Below are 25,420 nucleotides of genomic sequence, written 5' to 3'. Positions count from 1 at the left end.
GCTCCATTGTTTGTAGTCGTCGCAAATGGTCTACATACCTGGTTGTAATTTTTGTTACTTCTGGTGTTCTTTGTACTGACATGACATGACATATCATGAATAGATCGGAAGATTTTTGAAAAAAAATATTTGTTTCATTTTTTGTTTTTGCAAAAAGCCAGTTAGGCATCTACTCCCTCCATTCTAAATATTTGTCTTTCTAGATATTTCAAATGGATTACCACATACGGATGTACATAAACATATTTTAGAGTGTAGATTCACTCATTTTGTTTCGTATGTAGTCACTTATCGAAATATCTAAAAAGATAAATATTTAGGAAGGGAGGGAGTATATACAATCTGCCATTTTTATTTTAATAAAAATGCAGTTATGCTTTTTTGATTTAATTTCATATATTCGGGAAGGTGGTTGCTCTCGCAGACTCGCACTATAGCCGCAAAACCCCACCTAAACCTGTATGTATAAAATCACAGTCCACGCCCCCGGTAATGGCGACACTTCTCGCCTCCATCTTACCCGCAGCCTGCTCCACCTCCGCCCCGGCGCTCCTCCTCCGTGCCTTCCCCCGCCTCCGCCTCCGCCGCCCCCTCGCCTCGCCGCCCCGCATGTCCTCCTCCTCCGCCGCCGCCTCTCCCGCGCCGGCAGACGCCGCGGGAGGGGAGAGGCCCACGGCGGCGCCGTTCGGGTCCTGGAGGTCGCCCATCACCGCGGACGTCGTCTCCGGCGCCTCCAAGCGCCTCGGAGACATCGCCCTCGCCGGAGACGGCCGCCTGCTATGGATCGAGGGCCGCCCCGAGGAGAAAGGGTGAGTAACCACTGCTTCCGCGCTTCCAGATTTGTACCTCGTAGCTTTGAACTGCTAAACATTGTTGGTGATTGTGCAAGACTGTATAGTTTCCTGTAGCTTTACCACGTGTTCTGATTGCTGAGCTAGTTAATGGTAATTTCTTAGCAACTGCTCATATCTGCAGTTGTCTTCACAGCTTGTGGGACATCTAACTGCATTGGGCACCACTGTAGCAGAGGGCTCAGTAGTTCTATTCTATCACCTCAAGTGGATTGTGGACATAGCTGAATAGGATAGAGAATATGATTTGGCGTCACTTTCTGGAGCGTTAGGTTCTTGGCAGATTAATGTTCGTTTTGTTTACCACCAGAGTACAGATTCCTAGAGAAAGATTCTCTCTCAACTCTGGAAGAGGGAAGACATCTCAAATGAGACTGATTGCATGACTTATGATTATTCTTTTTTTTTTTCTGTAGAAGCAAATTGCAACAGCATTGCACATTTACAAATATAAAGTTCCAGAGTGTGCCAAGCCTAAGTGTGTGCGTTTTGCACGCGAGATAAAATTGTATTGGTATCACGACTGAATCTCACATAACACATCCTTCCTCGTTCACAATCAATGACACAATGGATCTCTATTAGTGAACATATCAAACTCCTCAGCCTATGTCAATTACTTTACATTAATGCTGATTATTGGTGTACCATATTCAATCTTGGTAGGCTTCAGTTAGTTTGTGTGGAGACACACAATTGAATATTTTTGCACCATATTTAACTAATTTTGTATTCAGGCGCATGGTTATTGTAAAGGAGGATGACAAGCCTGTGGATATCATACCTCAGGAATTTGCAGCACGCACTCTGGCTCAAGAATATGGAGGCGGTGCATTTGCAGTCCAAGATAATGTTGTTGTTTTCTCAAACTACAAGGATCAGCGCCTGTACAAACAACCAATCGGAAGTAAGTGGGATAGTAAGCATTTAGAATGGAGTTAGTTCAATATAACTCTAATCCACTCGCGCCATGTCAATAATGGAGTGTAGTTAAGTTGGAATTATGTGGTGTTTACTTTGATTACTTAATTTTATTACTGTGTCAAACACTATGGTCTTACATTCCATTACATACCCCTTCATAGATTACTGCATAGGTTGCTGTGTTCATTCAAATGGGTAATATGAGTACAGTATGCCTAAAAATGTGAGAAGAACAGGGTCAGAAAGAGTGATGCCAACATAGCCGATGCAATATACTACTCAGTGTCAAAAAACGTCTTATATTTTGATACAGAGGGAGTAGTACTTAAGCCCGGATATGAGTGCCTAATAAACTTATCTCTGAGATCATCCAACATCGTAATCAATATGCGGGCTAGCTAAAGCGCTCTGCCCTAATCATGATTGCACGAGAACAACTTACATTTTAGGCTGAATACTTATCATTGGCAACAAATGAATGTTACAATGTGTCTGACAGGAAAACTAGGGAGTCTTGTTTGACTGAGAACTGTAGGGGATGCCTCGACAATATATGTTTTGTGAACTATAAAAAGCTGTACAAGGATGAGTATGCAAGATGGCTTAGGGAGGTTGTAAGGATTGGCACTATATCATATCAACTCTTTAGAACCATTTAACATTTTATCTTCAGCAAACTAAACTATGATGTCGCTTTATTTTAAACCATTTCACATGATTATTTTCCCTTTTCAGCTGGTAGTCTGCCTGTGCCTCTTACACCCGATTATGGTGCACCTGATGTCAGTTATGCTGATGGTGTCTTTGACCCACACTTCAGCCGTTATATTACTGTGATGGAAGGTATTTTGCATATGATTTGTTTACAGCCTTACATGCAGTATACTACCTCTGTTCTAAAATATAAGACGTTTTGGTAGGCTAGTTTAGCCTACCATAACGTCTTATATTTTGGAATGGAGGTAGTATCTTGTTACAGGATGAACTACTGAACTCTGACATGCTCAAATTTCTTGATAGACCGGCGAACGAGTAGCTTGAATCCCGCTACAACAATTGTGTCTATAAACTTAAGCAATGGTGATGTCCATGGTAAGACTAGAAAATTCTATTTCTACCAAGTGATCTATGTCTGTTGGTTTATTGTGATGTTTACTCTGGTTTGATGTTGTGATTAACAGTACCTCACATATTTTCTTTATTGAAGAACCGAAGGTGCTGATCAGTGGGAATGACTTCTATGCTTCTCCTCGAATTGATCCAACTAAAAAGAGGATGGCATGGATTGAGTGGGGTCACCCAAACATGCCATGGGATAAATCAGAACTCTGGGTTGGCTACTTCTCTGAAAGCGGGTAAATGGCATTATCTTTTGAACTGGAACATCCTGTCTTTCCTTGCATGATATGTTATAACTAAAAATAACTTAGTCAATCCACACCTAAATATGGATAGGCAGGCACTTTGTCAGTAGATACATTCTGCATATCTACCATGGTACTGAAGGAGTTCGATTGCACCTTTATGCCCACCTTTAGGGACACTTTATGTATTACATCTCCAAAAAACTCGTCTGTTACCACAATGTAGTTACGAAACACATTCCAATAGTTAGTTACCAGGAAAACCAGGCACCTCCCGCCCCCTTTTTTTCATGTGGGGCTGACCAGGCCCTGCTTCCCCCAGTGGCAACAGATCAGGATGTCATGGCTACTAGCTGAGAGAGATCCACCAATAAAAACTAGCTTTTCAGATAAAAGGCCCTTGGCTGAGCTTTTGTATTAAAGCCCAAACAGGTTTAACAGAACAATAAATCAGGGAACACCTGGGTACATAGGAAAGCATAGAGGGCCCCACATGGCTCGTATCATATCCCGGACCAGCAGGAAGAGACCTCCCAGCTTAGAACAAGCACCCCAAAAGAAAGCGAGATTACATCAACTACAGCCTTAGCTGCCGTCAATTACCTTTCTACCTGTTGCTTTATTTGTGTGCAGAGACTTGACCGAACGTGTCTGTGTTGCTGGAAGCAATCCGATGTTGGTGGAATCCCCTGCCGAGCCTAAATGGTCACCAAAAGGTGTCATTTGCCTGTATTCCTTGTTATTTCCTTGGATATATGTTACTGTGCTTACTTGAGTGATAAAGACATTCCTCATTAGTGTAATATTTTGCTCTTTTGTTTTATTTCTGAAGTTCTGTTCCCGAACAAAGTCAAACACATTTTTATTGCATTTAATATGTGAAGTTGACAAGCACTTACATATCTTTCCATACTCTTTAGGTGTGCATCTTTATGGCTTCAATACACTCTTCTGTTTGATGATGGAACTGGAAGTTTTATAATGTCGAGATTCACGTCATAGTTTGTGCTAAATGGACTATCATAGTTTGTGCCCAAAGTCAAATAGTCACTAGTTTCTGTTGGTCTGACAATTTCTTGATTCAACATTTCTTGGAGCTGCTTCAACTAAATGGACTATCATAGTTTGTGCCCATAATATGAAAAATTTCTCCATAGATAAAAAAGGTTATCTTCAATATGGAAGTACGATACTTTGTTCACAGTTCATGCTGCCTACTGATTGAACTGTTTGATTTCCTATCCTACAGAACTTTAGTATCAATATATCTGCTTCCACAATAATAAGCTGACTACTGACTACCATAATTTGATCATTGCTTGCAACTTCTAGAACAAAATTATTTTAGTACATGCAAGCTTGCAGGAGAACTCATTATCTAAAAAAAAACCTTGCAGGAGAACTGTTTTTCGTAACTGACAGAGGGAGTGGATTCTGGAACATTCATAAATGGGTAATTTGTTATTTCTCTCAGGACTTGAGATCTTTAATATTCATACATTTTGATGACACTGTTGCTGTTTTCTGTCATGGAGAGTAATAACTTGAAAGCTTGTGACTTACGACATGGTGATTAAATACTACATTCTCTGTCATCATCTTATCTTTGCTTGCATAAAATATCTCTGCACTTCTTTGTATCAGGTTGAACACACCAATGAGGTTGTTCCGATGTACACATTAGATGCTGAGTTCACAAGACCATTGTGGGTTTTTGGCATCAACTCTTACGATTTTCTAGGAAAAAGCAATCACATCGTTTTCACTTACAGGTTGTGATAATAATTCTGTAAAGTTGCTTGTTTCATTGTCATATTTTGTTGATGAAACATATTTAAATACTGATGTCACGCAGGCAGCTCGGAAAATCATATCTTGGTGTTCTAGATTGTGATTCAGGTTCTGTTTCATTGCTCGACATCCCTTTCTCCGATTTGTCCAATGTTGTAAGCATCAGAATCTGCATACGCTCTATTTAAAATTTTGTTGCGTGTATAATATGGTATTTCATGCTGCTAGTTGTAATGATCTAATTGTGGTCTGGCAGGTTACTGGAAATGATTACTTCTATATTGAAGGTGCATCTGGAAGCATCCCCACGTCAATTGCAAAGGTTTTTAGTGACATCCACACTTTTGGTTATGGATTGATGATGTATTAGTGCATCGACTGATGCAGCACATATGTTGTTTCTTTCCAGGTTACTCTGGATGAGAACAAAACAAAAGTAATTAGTTTCTCAATAGTCTGGTCCTCCTCACCAAATGTTATGCAGTATAGATCTTTTTTCAGCACCCCAGAATTTATCGAGTTCCCGACATCCAGCCCTGGGCAGAAGGCTTATGCCTACTTCTACCCACCGTTGAATCCCATGTTTGAAGGTTTACCAGATGAAAAGCCTCCATTGCTTGTCAAAACACATGGTAAAGGAATTAATGAACCCTTGTGATGCCTCGAAATAATTATGCATACTCAAGTTCAGTGTGTTTTTGTGTGTGCTTTTGTTAATTACGTTGAAAGATGTTGGTTTGTTAAGTGAGTTACGGGATACTACTCTGTTTTCCATGATGATAACAAAACCATGGAGTTTTGACACTTACCACAATTTGCAGGAGGACCTACAGCTGAAACACGTGGAGTTCTAGACCTTAGTGTCCAGTATTGGACAAGTCGAGGGTGGGCATTTCTTGATGTTAACTACGGAGGAAGCACCGGTTTGTCCTTACCTCTACTAATATTCAGATTATGCATTGTGTAAATGTTGAAAACTCTTTGTTTCGTCGTGTAACTAAGGCTCTGGATTCATTTGAAGCATTAATTATATTAGTCTACTCGCTAAACTTTATTGAAACATAAACCGAAGGCTATGGGAGAGAGTATCGAGAGAGATTATTGAAGAAATGGGGTATTGTTGATGTTGATGATTGTTGCAGCTGTGCAAGATTCCTGGTACGTTTTATCATCAGTGATTCTAATAGTACAGTAGCATTTATAGCAATTTACAAGCCACCCTACTTTATTGTAAGGTGGAGAATGGGAAAGTAGATGAACAGCGCCTTTGTATAACTGGGAGATCGGCAGGCGGATACACTACTTTAGCTTCACTCGCATTCAGAGATACATTCAAGGCTGGAGCATCTTTGTATGGTGTAAGTTCTATCTTTTCAGAATCTATTTTATTGTCTTGCTACAAGCAAACATTCAACAGATACTCAATGGGTGGTGCAGCTTCTATATTTGTTTTCCTTGTGTAAACATGCAGTCTCAAAATAGTTGTCTTAGACCGCTACTATGACTTTTATATTGCTCATCCATGAATTGCATTTATGTTTCACTGTTTCCATTTGGCTACATTCTATCATTCATCCTCTTTTTTGGATATGAGATAGCATCCCTTCTTCATTTCATTATAAGACGGAAACAAAGTGTTGTACAGCAGAATATACCACAGAAGATGCTAAACCCTACGCTAAGAAGAGAAACCTATTACTGATCTCAAAGAGCAGCAGAAAGCAAATTTGAATTTTCCTTAGTCTGAATGAAAGCTATAATAAAGCATTTAAGATATTACAAGCAGACAGAAAGGTTCAACCACTTCTTTTTGGTGGAGAACTGTAGGAGAAGCCCTGACAAACTTTATTGAAAGGGGACATAATTGCATGGAGCTATACTAGAGGGGGAATGCACACAAGGAAAGAGGACTAGAGGGAACCAGACAGGACTATACAAAGAAGTCAAGCCTGGACCAGAGTGGTGCACAAACACCTCGCTCATTCTGAAGAAGAGAGTAAAGAGGTCTCTCTTTAGGCTGTGTTCGGTACAAAGGAATTTCACAGGAATTGTGGAGGTTTCTTTTCCTATGGATATCTTTCCTTCGGGGGCGTTCGGTACAGAGGAACAGCGGCATCGATTCCTCATGAAACGTTTCCTATCCTCCATTTTTCACGGGAACTGAAACATGCGCTCGGACCTCATTTTTCGCGTAGGCCTGAGGCAAAAAGGTGCGGCCCTGTGACTGCAGGATTTGATGCGTTTGATACAGGCGGGGTGGACCTGGTTTAGGTGAACCATGCAACAACACAAAGCAAAAAATGTGGTGGTGCATGTGGCCTGTGTTTACATGCGACAATGATTCACCAAGAGGCATGCACGGCCGGTTGCCCTTTATTTTTTAATCCAGCTGTTAGTTTATTCTATCCTACGCTGGCTTCCTTCGTTTCGAACGCCACTAGTTGAACTTTTTCCAGCGATTTCATGCCCGTAGGTTTTCACTTTGGCCTTAATCCTATTCCTACACATTTTTCTATTCCTTTGTTTTGCATACCTACGTTCCGAACAGGGCCTTAGTTCTTCTCCGACTGCAGGTTGCCTGACTGGCCTTATCCCTCTGTGTCTGGCTCAAGGCATGAATATTCAAGAATATTTTGTGTCCCTGTGGCCTGCGCACACCCTTATAGGCCCTGTTTGGAACTCAGAAAATTTCTTGATTCCTGTGGGAGTTGAACTCTTTCTTGTGAAATTTCGAGTTCCAAACGTGGCCTATTGTGCCATATAGATTTACCCTCACAACCTAGGTGCTAGCTTTGGGTACAAGCCCAAGGTGTACCTTCTAGGGGCTTATGGCCAAATCTTAGTCATCATGCCACTCATAATGGTGCTGTTCATTTTGCTATTCTTCTTCTTCTTCGAAAGTTCTAAGCACAAGCTGGTCCAAAGGTGCTGCTGGGGGAAGTGGAGCATTTGACATTTATGCATATGCCCAAGCTCTCGTAAAGGGGGCTTATTTTGGGAAATAAAAGGTCCCAAACCAATATGGCATGCTTTAGACTTGTTCATTCATTTACATTAGGCTGATTTTAAAATAAAGTTGATTAATGCCATTTTGGTTGGTCTAATTTAGTCTTTTTGTTATATTGCTCTTCATTTGTATGCACGTAATAACTAATTCTTTTGCTCAAATGATGAGCAGATTGGTGATATAACTTTGCTGAGGGCAGAGACACACAAATTTGAGTCCCGTTATATGGACAATCTTGTTGGTAAGAAAGTATCTCAGCATTCTTTGTTCTGGAAAAGGATGTTCAATCCATCCTTGGTATGCTTTAATATTTATTTCCTGCACGATATCCTTTCAGGAAGCGAAGGAGCTTACTATGAAAGATCACCAATCAACTTTGTCAATAAATTTACATGCCCAGTTATTCTGTTTCAAGGGTTGGATGATAAGGTAGGTCCTGATCATCAACCACATATATTATCATGAATTCATGAGTACCCTAGTCAGTAGAACCATGTATATGTATATGCATGTTTCTATATGATATCAAGTTATATGAGGCGAGAGCTGACTATATTGAGCGGTGTGTTGCAGCTCTGAGTTGAAATCGATATCCAGCTGAGATTCTGTTTCTTCTGTAGTGGATTAGCCATTCCATTCTTAGGATAGTCATGATATAGTTCCTCCTGTAAAATTAACAGCCATGTTTCTGTATTTTCATAGTGTTTTGGAGATATATGATTGAAATATGAAGTACTTCCAATAAATAACAAATCCCACGTTCACATTCTATAATATACCTTAAACAAACTGACAAGCTTTGGACCTGACTCTGGAAGGGCTGCAGAAGCAATGTATTAGATGTAACCCTGAGATTCCATTTTCTGAGTACTGAATGGCAAAATTTGGAGGCAATTTTTTTGAGGCAAAAAGTAATTGTATAGCGTCTCCGTAGAACTCCATTAACATGAATCATTGCTGCAACGTTTCATTGTGCAAAATGTCTCATGAAGTCAACCCAATTGTTCGACAGCAAAATCATAATCTGCATTTGGCTTGTGGAAGTGTGAGACTGAAAGAGACAATTGCGAAATATTTCACACTCCTTGATGTTGTGCAGGTCGTGCCACCAGACCAGGCGCGCAAAATATACAAGGCCTTGAAAGAAAGTGGTCTGCCTGTTGCCTTGGTTGAATACGAAGGAGAGCAACATGGGTTCCGCAAGGTTAGATACCGTACCAATACCAATTGCATTTACCTTTAACCCTGTTGACTTTCAAGGTTCTCATCCTCACCTTTTTCACTGTGAGCAGGCCGAGAACATCAAGTTCACCTTGGAGCAGCAGATGGTGTTTTTTGCTCGAACAGTCGGGAAATTTGAGGTGGCAGATGATATAACTCCGATCAAGATTGAGAACTTCGACTGATGACTGCAAGTGACAAGCGTATCATCGGTTCACCTTTCTTTCTAGAACTTCACCTTTTACAGATGGTGTAGATGTAATGGTGCTGAACAGCAGGGACTGCTATAACCATTGATGAACGGGCAGATCTCCTACAGGCCATCGTACAGTCATAATTATAGTCATGAACGCCAAATCCATGTAGACCTTGCAAAAACGTATAGCTTGCAGAGCAGCTTGTTCCTAAGCGTTCACGAACCCAAGCCAGGCAGGGCTTCGAAAAATCTCCCTTCGGGGCACTGGACCAGAGCCATACAGTGCGTGGTATACAATGTGAACTAACCGTAATCTGGAAGTACAAATAAACCGGCTGATCCTAGAAAAGGATAAGCCGCCTCCGTAGCCAGAGTGCACCGTTGGATCCTTCAATTAATTACCTTTACTCTATACCGTATCATAAGAGTCCGACTCGCATGCGAGGAGAGGAACAGCACCCGCGAACTTGCGGTGACCACGCTGCACGCCGGCCGCACTTGTAGCCTATGATCTCACGCATCGGCGAGGCTGTCTTGCAGCAAACACCGAAGAAGTCACCGCCGTCCCTTGCAGCACCGCTCCCAGCAGTTTTTGCCACCCATCGATACAGAAGGCCAGCGACGCCCGCCTCTGGCAACCACCATGTGATGTGTTGCAGCAGTGAACAGTGCTCGCCGCCGGCCTCCCCCTGCATGCTGCGTTGCAGCACCAACAGAGCGGCGCCCGCCTCCGACCACCACCGCGTGCTGCGTTGCAGCAGTGAGCAGCGCTCACCGCCGGCCTCCCCCTGCATGCTGCGTTGCAGCACCACAGCGAGCGGCGCCCGTTGGTGACGACCACCGCATGCTGCGTTGCAGCACCTCAGCGAGCGGCGCCGGCCGCCGACGATCACCGCATGATGCTTCATTACAACTCTATTGTAGCACCAGCGCCACCCTCGACGACGCTCCATTGGAGCTCCAACGCGGCACCGCACGCCTCATGATGCTCCGTCGCAGCCACAACGATCCTCGACGCTGCTCCATTGCAGCTCGCATCGCTGGACACCCCCCGGTGATGCTCCGTCGCAACACCAAAGGCCATCGGTAGTGCTGCGATGCCGGACGCCGGTCTCTATGGCATCCGACTGCTTCAACGACCGCGGCGATGCTACGATACATGTTGCAATGGTCGCGGTGATGACGCGACCACATGCTTCGATCGCCTATGGTGTACTTCGACGGTCATGGCGATGCTGGGACGACATCCCGATTGCTTCGGCGATGTTGTGACGGGCGGGACATGGGCACGACGACATGCTCGAACACCCGTGGTGTGCTTCGATGACTGTGGTGAGGCTACGAGGCATGCCACAACGGCATCCCGACTGCTTCGATGATGTTGCGGCGGCTGCGGCGTTGGCACGATGACATATGCTTCGAACAATCATGGTGTGCTTCGACGACCATGGTGATGCTATGAGCCGTGCTTCGACGATTGTGGCGATGACGCGATGACATGCTTCTAACGCTCGTGTTGCGCTTCGACGTCCGCAAATGTTGCTTTGACAACCAAGACGATGCTGCAACGGTGTGCTTCGAACAATCGTGCTGAGGTTGTGATGTCGTTCTTCGACAACCGCACGATGCTACTTTCAACTGCTTTGACGATGCCGCGATGACATGTTTCAAAACCCCGGTAGTCTTGCGATGATGGGCATGACTGCTTCGATGATGCTGTGATGGCCGCAGCGGGGCGGCAATGGCGGCCGGCTGCTCTGATGATGTTGCGATGACATGCTAGCTAGTTTGGTTGGTTATGTGGTGATTGATGAGGCTGCCTAAGTACTGAACTTAGCCGTGCATGTAGGTAGTTAGCTGCATGTTGAGGTGGTTAGCTACATGAACATCACAGGCCTAGTCGTTAGGATCCTTCAAGCAATCGAGCTTATCTAGGAGTAGGATTAGATCATGGGTAAGTGCGTGTGTTAGTGGCACAAAACCAGGGCAGTTTGAGAAAGAGAAATGGAGAGAGAAATACGAAGGCGAGGAGAGACGTGAGAGCTACAGGAGGAGCTGCATGCGGGAGGGCGGAGCCTTGGCCAGGGCGGAGAGCGCGCGTGTAGTGAGCGAGGCGAGACGCAAGAGGAGGACGCTGATACAGGGAGAAGAGAGATGGAGATTACTGGATACGGGTAAGGGTAGCCGCATGATCCTGTGAGATCGGACGGCGTCGGACGCGGTTGATGCTGAGCCAAAATCATCCGGTTGAATACAAGTGTTTTCCAATCTGGAACACAAAAGTCCTGATATTCATACAGCGCGTGGAACCAACGCAAAGTAAACATACCAAAACAGACTCCATCACACAGGCATTTCATCGAGCAGCAGGCGCACATTCACATTTCATCAAACATCCCTCAAAAGAGAGAGAGAGAGAGAGAAACAAATGAGGCGTATAGGAGAGAATGACCAAAGCTTCCACGAAGGAGCCAACGGCGAAATGATGGAAACTACACAGGCACGGACAAAACGAAGGCAGATGGAATAATAAGCAAACCGCACGAAGAGCGGAAAGGAAAAACACAAGGAGAAGAACAGGAAGAACCTTAACCAGCCGCACCCATGAAGCAAAGGATGGACATGGCGACAGGCCGCAACTAAGCACGCCCGAAATGGAGAAAGCAAGGTGACTCGGAGACGGAGAGGGCGCAGTAGTCCGGAAGCAGTGGCGGCAGCAAGTGGATGAAGCGAACGGGAATAGAATGCTACTAGTAGGCAAAAGAAGAAGAAAGGGTGGGGGAAACGAAGAGAAAAAGGTGGCCCTGCCCACATCGACCAGCAGAGCCAACTACTACGAACCGAGATGAACACCCACGAAGGAAACACAAACACCGACACGTGGGGGCTAGAGCCCACCGTCAGAGAGAGTGCCCAAGTCACGTAGGGCGTGTTTGATTACATTGCCGATTCAGCCTGGCCCGGCGAGCCTGGCTCTATTGAGCCGGTTTGAGGGGATGCAGGCCAAAAAAACCCAGATGCACATAGTTTGGTTGCCTGCATGCCCCTAGTTGCATGAGACAACCATTTTTGACCCGGCGTTTGGTTTCCCGCATTGCATTAAGCGCACATATGACATGGTGTTTGGTTGCAACCTGCATAAGGTATTGTCACCACTTCTAACTAGCGGTGACCTTACCACACACAATCTAAACATAGTGCCAGCTAGTTAAAAAAATGACAGTTCATCCTAACTACAATCAAATGACAGATCAAATTATTAAGAGCCATTGGCTAAATAGGGGGATAGTTCATCGGTGTTGCTGCTTCATCTTCCTCTTCTGCTTCTGCTGCTGCTGCTGCTGCTTCTTCTTCCTCTTCTTCTGCTGTTGTTTCTTCTTCCTCTTCTTCAAATCCTGCACTGACCTCTGTTAAGCCACATTGCCTCTGCCCACTCCAACCTTTTGTTCTTCCAAGCGTCATTGTCAAATGCCTCCACACCATGGCCAGAGCTAACAACATCGTCAGGCTCGACCTCTTCCTCCTCAGGCACGTGTTCATCAAAGCCCCACTAAAGAATCCAGTTATGCAGAATGCAACAAGCGAGAACTAGCTTAACTTGAGTGGAGTATGGGTGGAATGGCTTCTGATCCAGGATCTTAAACCTATTCTTCAGAGCTCCAAATGCCCTCTCAACAGTTACTCTAAGGCTGGAGTGTCTGAGATTAAACAGCTCCTATGCAGTCCTAGGAAAGTTCCTACCAGAGAACTCGTTGAGATGGTACCTTGTTTTCCTGAAGGGTGGAAGAATACCCGGCCGATATGCATAGCCAGCATTTCCAAGGTAGAACTTGCCGTCGGGGATGTTGATCCCATCAGGTCGACTCATGCTGCCAGTGAGAATGTTTGCATCATGCGCTGACCCCTCTCAGCCAGCCAGCACATATGTGAACTTCAGATCAAAGTCAACAGCAGCAAGCACATTCTGGCTTGTGTAGTGCTTCCTCCCCCTGTATGCTGCAGACTGTGACCTAGGAACTCTGGCAGTGACATGAGTACCATCTATTGCCCCAATGTAGTCCTGAAAATGGCATCACCAGCCTGTGTTAGTGCTGAACTTGAACAATACAAGCATATCAAGCCATGAAAAGTGTATATTGTCAATGCTCACCTTGAAGTATGGATACCATCTTGGGCTTCCGCGAATCTTGGGTGGAGTCTGGCCAGATGGTCTCCTGATCATCTCTCCTCTAAGCTCCCCAACAGCAAAAAGCACCTGCTTGAAGTACCTAGAGATGGTCTCCATTGATCTCCTGAACGTGTTGTGAATGAACATGAACCTCTGGTTATGGCCAACAACATGGAGGAACATGCCCACTTGCTCTTCGACACTGGTGTTGATGCTATCTTGTAACAGGCCCCTGCCCCTGAAGGTCTCGACAAGCCTGGCAAATGGTGCTCTTTTCATTCCAAGCATCCACAGAGCCTCGACGTCATTGCAGTTGTAGATGTAGTTCAGATTTTGGATCCTCTCCTGTTCCCGGGGAAACAATGGACCATATCGGATCAACGGTCTCCCAGCACAACGAACAGCTCTCTCGTGCATGAACATGACCCATGCCTGAATCACACTAATCAGTGCTGCTGCCTGGATTATCAGCCTCATCCGTGCGTCCATAACCTAGTCGACATCGCCGGTTCGTTCAGTGGGAAATCGATCCTACACCTAGCTTAAAGGCCTAACCACTGAGCTAACAAAGGGGGAGGGGGTGCTGCTTACCGGCATCGGAGACGAGGACGGCGTAGGGGGAGCCATGGCACAGAGTAGGTCGACCAGACGGTGGCCAACAGCAAGGGGAGCACCAGATCCGCCGCAAACGCCGCCGCCTCTTCCGCCGCCTATAGCGCAGATCTGAAATCGCAGCCGCCGCCGGTGGTGAGGCAGTAGGGAAGAAAGGGGGCAGTGGCTACGGGTGAGCGAGTGAAAGGGGGGTGAGGCTAATTTGGCGCCGGGACGACGCGCCAGATTTCCATCTCCCGCCATCCTCCCTCGCCCGCGCCTCGCTCCCACCCATGCGACCTCGCGCCGCACTCAGCCTGGCTCGCGAGAAACTGCCGATCCGAGGGTTTCCAGCGAGCCAGGCTCTGGGCTGCTTTGAGGAGCGTGCGATGCAAGCCCAACAGGAAAACCAGGCAACCAAACAGGCCTGTCCCTTCCCGCGCGGGCCTGGTTGGGCTCGGTGCAGGCAACCAAACACGCCCGTAGGCCTCGCACAAGCCCGAGCACACCTCATCGAGAGCCCGTGGTCAACCGCGTGGTGCACGCACGTCAGCCGACCCCCCGCGCGTCGTTCACAGTAGAGCAAGTACAATAAGGTGACATAAACGGGCTATAAGGATTAAAATATTATATCTTTGTTTAGTTGGAGGAGAGAGAAGATGAGAGAGAAGAGAAGCGGGCTCTTGGTTAGTAGTCGGCTCTAGCACGAACCCCAAGACACTTTGTGAGGTTGTATGGTGGACCAACTAGTAATAAAGTAGTACACATATAAAACTTACTATTGTACATGCCGGCTACAAGGTTGACTATAGATGATGTGAAAACTCCTTATAGCCGATTGTTGGTTGTTGTCGGCGTTCTGGGAACGAGGGTCCCCGGACTTGCCTGCCTGCGGCCTACGGCGTGGCTCTGCTGATGGGCCCGTACGGCCCATCTTCACCAACAAGCATTCAAGACCCTCGCGAGGGGCCAAGCCTCGCGAGGCGGACGACACCAGACCTCCTCAGGAGCGGCCTCACCAGCTTGGCTCACGAGGGGCGGAGAGATCAAGGCAAGGCAAACCTCGCGAGGTTCTCGTGACGTGAGCCATGACGACCGAGACCAGGCGGGCGCCAGCGCGCACAGTGTCCTTGTTTCCTCTTTGGTGCTAAGGAGGCAAGCGCAGGCGCGGAGTACCGAGGCGTCAAGCAAAGGTTTCCATATCAGTGCAAGGAGACCAAGACCAGCAGGACGGCAAGACGGAGGTCACCATGGAGCCCAAGGTGGCGTCACCACCAGAGCCTTTGGCAGGCGAAGACTACTTTTGTCAGGATAAGCTGTACTAGCTGTCCCCTTTCAAATTGGCTATTGTTGGCTCCCTTCCCGCTCAATATTTTGGAAGAGGACCAGTGCCTCTATAAATAGGACTAGCCACCACAGTAGGGGGGGAGAGAACTGAACTGAACTGATCCTCTGGCATCTGATCTTTAGCCAACCCTTAGCCACACGCCGAGCACAAGAACACCTCAACCTCAGGAGGTTGTTCTTCCCCTTGTAACTGTTCATCCTCAGCCCGAGAGGCAATCCACCACCACCACACTGGAGTAGGGTATTGCATCACAACGGTGGCCCTAACCAATATAAATCTTGTGTTCTTTGTCGAGTTAGTCCTTGAGATCTTAGAGAAGCTAGGACGTGGATCGGTAGGGGGAGATCTTCGTGCGCACCCCAGAGTTCGAACCTTAAGGGTTTTGCGGGAACCCGAGATCCGACATTTGGCGCGCCAGGTAGGGGTGCGCCGAAGCTTCCCTTCCGTCGCTCCGCGTCCCGTTGCTTCATCGTCTCCATGGCGGACGCACGCCGCGCTCGCGCCGAGCGTCGGGCTTCCCTCGCCACCCGCGTTGCTCAGACGGCTCCCGTCGGCGGGCCACCCCGTCGTTCTCCATCGCCTGCCGCCAACGCCGCCACCGGCCCGGCGGGGAACGAGCAGCAAGCATCCTCGCCGCACCCCTCGGTGCGGCGGGACGGCAGCACCGCCACTCCATCGCTTACCCCAGTCGGTTCGTCATCCCACGCTTGTCGCGCTTCCGTGGACGCGCAGGCCGCTCTGTGCATGGCGCGTGAGCTCCTGCGCTACCGCCCCGTCGACGACCTCTACGAGGACTAGCTCGACCGCATCGCCGAGCTTGTCAGTGCCGCAGGGCGCTCCCCTGCGTCGTCCCTCTCGCTGCCTCGCCCTCCACTAGCTACGGGCGGCATAGCCCATGGAGCGCCTCCACCACCTCTGCCCCAAGACGGAGTCTTGGCGCCAAGGTGCGCGGCCCCACGGCGCGACCTGCCGCGTCCGGCGCCCGCGCAAGAAGAGAGAAGCTGCCAAGAAGTCCCTCGACCGCAAGAAAACGCTCCACCACTCCCCGCACCGCCACGCCAGGATCGCTTGCTGCGGCAGGGCCCCGCGCCACTTGCCGTGGCGGCGCGTGGGCGCCAAGACCACGCTCCGCCTCCAAGACGAGCCCCGGTGACCACGGCCGGCTGCCGCGCCTTCACCCCAGAGCTGCGTAGCGTCGCCTGGCCGGGCAAGTTCAAGCCAGACCTGCCTCCGCGCTACGACGGCACCCCCGACCCCGTGGAGTTCCTGCAGCTCTACGAGCTGAGCATCGAGGCGGCCAACGGCAACGAGGAAGTCATGGCGAACTGGTTCCCCATGGCTATCAAGGACGGTGCTCGTTCGTGGCTCCTGAACCTGCCACCAGGCTCGATCTCCTCCTGGGACGAGATGCGCGACCGCTTCGTCACCAACTTCCAGGGCACTCGCGACCGCCCACCGGCCGCGGGTGACCTACGCCGCGTCAAGCAACAACCAGGAGAGACCCTCCAGAAGTACATCTAGCGCTTCAACAACGTTCGCCTCAAGATCCCCAAGGTGACGGACGAGGCCATCATCTCCGCTTCTCTGATGGCGTCCACGACGTCAAGATGAAGGAGGAGCTCGCCATCCACGAGGAGTTATGCACGTCCCTGGAGCTGTTCAACCTGGCGACCAAGTGCGCAAGAGCTGAGGAGGGGCGCCTCTCCCTCCTCGAGCTCCCGACTGCGGACCCGGAGGAGAAGAAAGCCAAGGCCAAGGACGTAAAGCGCAAGGGAGCAGCCGTGCTCGCAGCGGAGCCAGACACCAAACGCGGCAGGGACCAGCCCGAGTCATCCAAGAGCAGCCGACCGTTCTGCGCCTTCCACAACCTGCATAGCCACAACACCAGTGACTGTCAAGAGCTCAGAGCCATTCGAGAAGGACGCTTCGGTCGACGCCCCGAGCGCAACGACCAGGGTTACAGCCGAGGAGGAGGACGTGGTGGCGGACACTGGGATGACCGCGGCCCGCGCCAGGAGTGGCACGACCGGCCTTGTGAGGACCACTGGCAGGATCAGCCTCGCGAGGGCGCCTGGAGGGATCAGCCTCGTGAAGATCGTCCTCAGGGCAACGCCGGTCTTCCTCCACTACCGCCACCACCAAGAAGGAATGACGACCACCATCAAGACGAGGGGGCTGGGGGCATCCAGGAGCCGCGTGCTATCGCCTGCATCTGGGGCGGAGCTCGGGCCCCAGCCTCACAGCGTATCTTCAAATAGTTTGCTCGTGAAGTGAATGCAGTCCTCCCCAAGCTCGAAGCCACGCGCCCGCTCAGATGGTCCAAGTGCGCCATCACGTTCAGCTCGGCAGATCAGCTCAAGTGCGCGGCTACCGCTGGCGCCCTCCTGATGCTTTGTTCACCAGTCATCAGCAACATGCAAGTCACCAAGACCCTCATCGACGGCGGCGCAGGGCTCAACGTCCTGTCCGTCGATACGTTCGACAACCTCGAAGTGGCCTACGACCAGCTTCAACCCACCAAGCCTTTCTCAGGAGTGACCGACGGCTCCACTACCCCGATCGGGCAGGTCCGCCTCCCAGTCACCTTCGGAGAACGCAACAACTACCGCACCGAGCTCATCGACTTCGACGTCGCGCACATCCCTCTGCCATACAATGCCATCCTCGGGTATCCAGCCCTGGCCAAGTTCATGGCGGTGACCAATCACGGCTACAATGTCCTCAAGATGCCAGGAAGCGGCGGAATCATCACAGTCCCGTGCGAAGAAAGAGACGCGGTGTGCTCCCTCGAGCGCGCCTTCCAAGCTGTAGCAATCGACGACCCCGACAGCAAGGGCGAGTGCCCTCCTGAGGCCACCCCCAAGAAGAAGAAGCGGCTGCTCCGCGCAGGACCTCAGGAGGGTGGCGTCACAAGTAGAACCTCGTCAGGATCAGCGCCCGTGCCTGGGGCGCCTCCCTCCCTCGCATAGGAAGGCGCGCCTGACGCCCTTCTCGGGCAGGTCTCGGGGGCTCTCTTCTAGAGGGCCTCAGACCATGCCAACATCAGAGGGAGGCGCTCGGGCACCACTTGGAGGCGTGCTTCACGGCACGTTTCCCTCAAGAGAACACAGGGCGAGGAGCGCCCACCGCTCAGGAGTTCATCACCAGGACCACTCAGGAACTGCAAGACGCAAGGGTCATGCGCAGCGACCGTCGCTCACCAGGCCCAGCTCCCCATCCAGGCGAGGATGCCGGGCTGCGCGTCTGCATCGACCTCCTAGGGCTCAACAGGGCCGCTTCTCAGGAGCTCTTCTGGCCTTCGCGCGTGGGACACTGCGAGGGTCCACCGCACAGCTACGTTCGCATGCCTTTCGGCCTGCCGAGCGTGGCGTCCGCCTATCAGCGCAACTTGCGGCGCGCCCTGGCGACTCAGGAGGCCAGGCACCACGCCGTCCTGACGGAGATGGAAACGGTTGATACGTCTCTGTCGTATCTACTTTTCCAAACACTTTTGCCCTTGTTTTGGACTCTAACTTGCATGATTTGAATGGAACTAACCCGGACTGACGCTGTTTTCAGCAGAATTGCCATGGTGTTATTTATATGCAGAAACAAAAGTTCTCGGAATGACCTGAAACTCCACGGAACTTATTTTTGGAAAATATTAAAAATATTGGCGAAAGAATCAAGGCCAGGGGGCCCACACCCTGTCCACGAGGGTGGGGGGCGCGCCTGCCCCCCGGGCATGCGCCCCTGCCTCGTGGGCCCCCTGTTGCTCCACCGACCTCAACTCCAACTCCATATATTCGTGTTCGGGGAGAAAAAAAATCAGAGAGAAAGATTCATCGCGTTTTACGATACGGAGCCGCCGCCAGGCCCTAAACTCTCTCGAGAGGGCTGATCTGGAGTCCGTTCGGGGCTCCGGAGAGGGGAATCTGTCGCCGTCGTCATCATCAACCATCCTCCATCACCAATTTCATGATGCTCACCGCCGTGCGTGAGTAATTCCATCGTAGGCTTGCTGGACGGTGATGGGTTGGATGAGATTTATCATGTAATCGAGTTAGTTTTGTTAGGGTTTGATCCCTAGTATCCACTATGTTCTGAGATTGATGTTGCTATGACTTTGCTATGCTTAATGCTTGTCACTAGGGCCTGAGTGCCATGATTTCAGATCTGAACCTATTATGTTTTCATGAATATATGTGAGTTCTTGATCCTATCTTGCAAGTCTATAGTCACCTACTATGTGTTATGATCCGGCAACCCCGAAGTGACAATAATCGGGACCACTCCCGGTGACGACCGTAGTTTGAGGAGTTCATGTATTCACTATGTGTTAATGCTTTGGTTTGGTACTCTATCAAAAGGAGGCCTTAATATCCCTTAGTTTCCGTTAGGACCCCGCTGCCATGGGAGGGTAGGACAAAAGATGTCATGCAAGTTCTTTTCCATAAGCACGTATGACTATATTCGGAATACATGCCTACATTACATTGATGAATTGGAGCTAGTTCTGTGTCACCCTATGTTATGATTGTTACATGATGAACCGCATCCGGCATAATTCTCCATCACCGATCCAATGCCTACGAGCTTTTCACATATTGTTCTCCGCTTATTTACTTTTCCGTTGTTACTGTTACAATCACTACAAAACCCAAAAATATTACTTTTGCTACCGTTACCGTTACTTCCATATTACTTTGCTACTAAATACTTTGCTGCAGATACTAAGTTATCCAGGTGTGGTTGAATTGACAACTCAACTGCTAATACTTGAGAATATTCTTTGGCTCCCCTTGTGTCGAATCAATAAATTTGGGTTCAATACTCTACCCTCGAAAACTTTTGCGATCCCCTATACTTGTGGGTTATCAACGGTCCTCAAGGAACCGCCTGGACCCCCAGAGCCTCTCGAGGCTCAGGGCCCCGGTGGTTCGTGAGGAGCGACCCCTTCGCCGCGTACCATCAGCTGCTCCAACACCCCTTCATCGACAGAACCAGGTGACATTTTCCAAGTTTACTTAGCTGGGAGCGCCCCCCCCGGGCTGCATCATTCCTAGGCCGCATGGGTCCGTCCCTGTGGCATGTATCCCTTTTCTTATGTCTTTAGCTTACCTTGCCGGGGGCGCCCCTCGGGCTGCATCATCCCCAAGCCGCTCGGGCCTGACCCGGTGGCATGTATCTCCCTGCATTTACCTAAGCCAGTATGCTTCCCATGCTTAATCTATCTATGACTATCACCTGTTTGACTCTCACCTCCCACGGGGGCTACTCACGCTGGCACGACGCTTGTGCACGGGTCCGTCCCTGCAACGTCGACAAATCTGAGCGGTCGAGCTCTAGCTCGCGGCACGCCGCGCGCACGTCACCTCACCAGGCCCTCAGTGCCTCCACCTCCTCGCGGAGCAACCAGCGGCGGACCGGCAAGCATGATGGCAAACTGTGTTTCCCCTTGTGCTGGCTTGCAGGAATCTCATGAAAACGACAGCAGGCGGCACCACGAGCTCCCTCTTCTCCCATGCAATCCGCTTGCGCATTAAATGGGGGGCTCCTGAGCATCGCGACTCGGGAGCTCCTACTGGATCTCCAGCCCTCACCCCCTGGCCTTGACCATGGCACGCGACCTGGCATACCAGCGGCGGCTGAGCTCGCTCGAGGGCCGGGACCCGAGGACGCAGAGCATGAAGGAGAGCGTGGAGAAGAGGGGGAGGCTCGCATGGACCTGACCTAGCTACGCATGAACATGGCGCATCGCGAGGAATCAACCCTGGTCCGTCAAGATAAGTCTCGCGCTCAGATCGGCTAATCGTTGGAGCCTAGGGGATACGCTCGACGTAGCCCTGTTGCGGCAACGTCGCCTCCCTTTCTTACCTTACCACGGCTGCTTGAGCGCCAAAGGGGACCTCCTGAGCATCGCGCCCCAGGAGCTCTTACTGGACCGCGGGCCGCTCACCTCCTGGCCTTGACCACGGCACGCGACCTGGCATACCAGTGACGGCTGCAGCTTGCCTGGGGACCGGGACCTGTCGGCGTAGAGCAACAAGCCGTTGCGAGGTTGGAAAGGGGATACTGAGCCTAAACAGGACATGCGTTCGCAAATTTTCATAATAAGGATAATATCAACAAAAGACATTACAAACCCTTTACACGCCCCCACGGGGTACTTCTTGATTCCTCGCAGGGAACAAAAGACAAGAGCTTAGGGAATCCTATCTTCACACGCCCCCGCAGCCGACGCCATCATCAACAGTGGGCCACGGGAGGCTGGCGCCAACCCCATCCCGATCAGCGACGGGCGATGGCTGGACGCTGCGGCCTTGCTCCGGGCGCGGCGAGAGCTCGGGGGCACGTAGCTGTCGTCGCTCGTCTCCGGAGTCTCGTAGAGCTCAGGAGAACCGCTGGACTCCCAAGAGTCGCTGCTGCTGGAGGAGCCGCAGGCCGGGCGCGCATCGTCCTGGCGCACCCCCCAGGGCAGCACTCCAGGCGGCGGCCCTCCGCATCAAAGACCTTGAAGGACGGCGTGGAGGCGCCATCATAATCGAAGTGGATCGCGAGGGCGCCCTCAGCACGGCAAACCCGCGCGACCTCACTCCAGCCGCGGGTCATGAAGATCTTGCCGGAGGAGACCACTTCAACCTCTGCTCCGGTCGCCGGAGCATCGCAGTCAGCATGCTGCAACCAGAGCTCGAGGGATCCCCTTGGCGGCATCACGTCAGAGAAGAACCGTGGGAAGCGGATCCAAGTGCTCGGGGGCATCACTGCCCACAACATGAGTTCACGAGAGGAGTCCGCAGCGTGGATTCCAGGGGCGACGGCGCGTGTCGCCATGGCGTGGCGGCCGTGGTCGCGGTGCGGGCGGTGCCGCTCGTCGCCTCTCCTTCCTGAGCCCTCGGCTTGGGCGTACAAGGGCAGCGGATACCCTGGAGGTGGCCGTTCGCACCAAGGCCTCGTCACCACCAGCATCACCGCCGCGTCGCGACGGTGGACCGGCCTCTTCTTCGGCGGAAGCGGCCCTGGCTCATCGCGGGGAGCCTTTCCTTTCTCCTCGGCGGAGAATCTTTGGATCTGCGCCATTGGAATTGCTACTAGTAGTGGAGCAAGGAGGAAGAAGCAAGCAGAATGGGAAGAGATGGGCGACAGGGGCTCTGCCCCCCTCCCCATTTATAGCAAGGGAAGGCCAACCGGCGCCCCCCACGATCATAGGTAATGATGTTTTCCCTTGCATGTCGCAAGGACTTGTCAAGTCGGGCAGTTGCCGAGGCAGCGTGGGGAAGCGGAGACGCCCACGTCCAATCAACCGCCATGCATCGACCAAGGCCGCAGGCTATTGGGGCCCGCGGCGCTCCGCACTTGGCCTTTGGCTTCGCCTCGAAGCCAAGCCCAAGCGCGCCTTGGGCCTGGGGGCTACTGTCGGAGTTCTGGGAACGGGGATCCCCGGACTTGCCTGCCTGCGGCCCACGGCGTGGCTCTGCTGGTTGGCCCGTACGGCCCATCTTCACCAACAAGCATTCAAGACCCTCGCGAGGGGCCAAGCCTCGCGAGGCGGACGACACAAGACCTCCTCAGGAGCGGCCTCACCAGGTTGGCTCGTGAGGGGCGGAGAGATCAAGGCAAGGCAAACCTCGCGAGGTTCTCGTGGCGTGAGCCATGACGACCGAGACTGGGCGGGCGCCAGCGCGCACAGTGTCCTTGTTTCCTCTTTGGTGCTAAGGAGGCAAGCGCAGGCGCGGAGTACCGAGGTGTTAAGCAAAGGTTTCCATATCAGTGCAACGAGACCAAGACCAGCATGACGGCAAGACGGAGGTCACCATGGAGCCCAAGGCGGCGTCACCACAAGAGCCTTTGGCAGGTGAAGACTACTTTTGTCAGGATAAGTTGTACTAGCTGTCCCCTTTCAAATTGGCCGTTGTTGGCTCCCTTCCCACTCAATATTTGGGAAGAGGACCAGGGCCTCTATAAATAGGACTAGCCACCACAGTAGGGGGGAGAGAACTGAACTGAACTGAGCCTCTGGCATCTGATCTTTAGCCAACCCTTAGCCACACGCCGAGCACAAGCACACCTCAACCTCAGGAGGTTGTTCTTCCCCTTGTAACTGTTCATCCTCAGCCCGAGAGGCAATCCACGACCACCACACTGGAGTAGGGTATTACATCACAACGGTGGCCCGAACCAGTATAAATCTTGTGTTCTTTGTGTTGCGAGTTCGTCGAGTTAGTCCTTGAGATCTTAGAGAAGCTAGGACGTGGATCAGTAGGGGGAGATCTTCGTGCACACCCTAGAGTTCGAACCTTAAGGGTTTTGCCGGAACCCGAGATCTAACAGTTGTATTATTAACATGCTCTAACAGGCCACACCGGAGGACACGCCTAAGAAGGCAACAACACGCCGCAGACGAGTGGGCCCTTCCCTAGAGCGCACCCACACACAGCTACACAAAAAGGCTGCACCCGGGTAGATCGGCCAAAGCAAAACGTGTTCTTGATATGTAATCCAGTGGTGTGGTGAAACTGGCCACTCCTGCACAATGTCATTTCCTGCCATGTCTTAAGTATGAACAATGTCATATTATGTTAATGCAATTTTAAATTGTGTCTCTTTTATTTGCCAATAAGAAATGGGATAATTGCCAGCACTGATACTTATATGTGCAAAACCTGTCATCTGTCTGCTTGTTTCTCTTTCAGGGTGATACCTCTCACGCCAGGAAGAACTGTCACAATGATAGCGAGACGAACCCATTGCATGTCTCTCTAACATATATTGCAGGGAAGAAGGCAACACATCTTGGAGATAGCGATACAACTCCAAAGTCATGTCCTCATGTAGTGTTGAAGTTACTCGCTAATAGCAGTGACACAAGCTCGATAAAGTTGCTGATACGTCTCCATCGTATCTATAATTTTTTATTGTTCCATGCCAATATTCTACAACTTTCATATACTTTTGGCAACTTTTTATACTATTTTTGGGACTAACATATTGATCCAGTGCCCAGTGCCAGTTCCTGTCTGTTGCATGTTTTATGTTTCGCAGAAAACCCATATCAAACGGAGTCCAAATGGGATGAAAACGGACGGAGAATATTTTTGGAATATTTGGAAAATATGGGAAGAAGAATCAACGCGAGACGGTGCCCGAGGTGGCCATGAGGCAGGGGGCACGCCCCTGACCCTCGTGGGCCCCTCGTAAGACGGTTGCTACTCTTCTTCGGCCGCAAGAAAGCTAAATTTCGGAGAAAAATCTGGGCGAAGTTTTCAATCCAATCGGAGTTATGGATCTCCGGTTATAAAAGAAACGGTGGAAGGGCAGAATCGAGAACGCAGAAACAGAGAGACAGATCCAATCTCGGAGGGGCTCTCGCCCCTCCCACGCCATGGAGACCATGGACCAGAGGGGAAACCCTTCTCCCATCTAGGGAGATGGTCAAGGAAGAAGAAGAAGGAGGGGGTCTCTCTCCCCCTCGCTTCCGGTGGTGCTGGAACGCCGCCGGGGCCATCATCATCATCGCGATATTCACCAACACCTACGCCATCTTCACCAACATCTCCATCACCTTCCCCCCTCTATCTACAGTGGTCCACTCTCCCGCAACCCGCTATACCCTCTACTTGAACATGGTGCTTTATGCTTCATATTATTATCCAATGATGTGTTGCCATCCTATGATGTCTGAGTAGATTTTCGTTGTCCTATCGGTGGTTGATGAATTGCTATGATTGATTTAATTTGCTTGTGGTTATGTTGCTGTCCTTTGGTGCCCATCATATGAGCGCGCGAGTGGATCACACCATAGGGTTAGTTGTATGTTGATAGGACTATGTATTGGAGGGCAAGAGCGACAGAAGCTTCTACCTAGCATAGAAATTGATGCATACGGGATTGAAGGGGGACCAATATAACTTAATGCTATGTTTGAGTTTTACCTTAATGAACGTTAGTAGTTGCGGATGCTTGCTAATAGTTCCAATCAT

The 25,420-nt window shown here is 50.2% G+C and overlaps 2 protein-coding genes across 2 annotated transcripts; one reads left to right on the top strand and one right to left on the bottom strand.

The window, feature by feature from the left end:
* The first annotated feature begins 434 nt into the window (after window positions 1–434).
* On the top strand, window positions 435–9,566 carry LOC109778156 (dipeptidyl-peptidase 5). Its single transcript, XM_020336717.4, has 18 exons — window positions 435–809; window positions 1,589–1,758; window positions 2,511–2,618; window positions 2,796–2,867; window positions 2,983–3,130; window positions 3,773–3,855; window positions 4,537–4,592; window positions 4,784–4,911; window positions 4,995–5,085; window positions 5,187–5,252; window positions 5,340–5,562; window positions 5,752–5,853; window positions 6,003–6,088; window positions 6,166–6,288; window positions 8,109–8,178; window positions 8,275–8,366; window positions 9,037–9,141; window positions 9,230–9,566. Exons 1-18 carry the CDS (start codon window positions 493–495, stop codon window positions 9,341–9,343), a joined length of 2,154 nt encoding a protein of 717 aa, XP_020192306.1. The 5' UTR covers window positions 435–492; the 3' UTR covers window positions 9,344–9,566.
* A 3,695-nt stretch (window positions 9,567–13,261) lies between these two features.
* On the bottom strand, window positions 13,262–13,999 carry LOC141026930 (uncharacterized). The gene is made up of 2 exons (XM_073503815.1): window positions 13,505–13,999; window positions 13,262–13,414 (listed from the first exon to the last, which is right to left on the bottom strand). Exons 1-2 carry the CDS (start codon window positions 13,997–13,999, stop codon window positions 13,262–13,264), a joined length of 648 nt encoding a protein of 215 aa, XP_073359916.1.
* Between the last annotated feature and the right edge of the window lie 11,421 nt (window positions 14,000–25,420).

Source organism: Aegilops tauschii, chromosome 7 (genome assembly GCF_002575655.3).
Source record: "Aegilops tauschii subsp. strangulata cultivar AL8/78 chromosome 7, Aet v6.0, whole genome shotgun sequence".
Taxonomy (NCBI): domain Eukaryota; kingdom Viridiplantae; phylum Streptophyta; class Magnoliopsida; order Poales; family Poaceae; genus Aegilops; species Aegilops tauschii.
The sequence above is the reverse complement of the archived record's forward strand: the minus strand, read 5'-3'. Positions and strand labels throughout refer to the sequence as shown.

What these genes read in the sequence shown, in the direction of transcription:
- LOC109778156 (XM_020336717.4), top strand. Translation starts at nt 493, where the DNA reads ATGGCGACACTTCTCGCCTCCATCTTACCCGCAGCCTGCTCCACCTCC. An exon ending in GGCTACTTCTCTGAAAGCGG is followed by an intron (nt 3,131 to 3,772) that starts GTAAATGGCATT and finishes ATTTGTGTGCAG; the next exon opens with AGACTTGACCGAACGTGTCT. An exon ending in TCTGGAACATTCATAAATGG is followed by an intron (nt 4,593 to 4,783) that starts GTAATTTGTTAT and finishes TCTTTGTATCAG; the next exon opens with GTTGAACACACCAATGAGGT.
- LOC141026930 (XM_073503815.1), bottom strand. Translation starts at nt 13,999, where the DNA reads ATGAGGCTGATAATCCAGGCAGCAGCACTGATTAGTGTGATTCAGGCA. An exon ending in GATGGTATCCATACTTCAAG is followed by an intron (nt 13,415 to 13,504) that starts GTGAGCATTGAC and finishes TGCCATTTTCAG; the next exon opens with GACTACATTGGGGCAATAGA.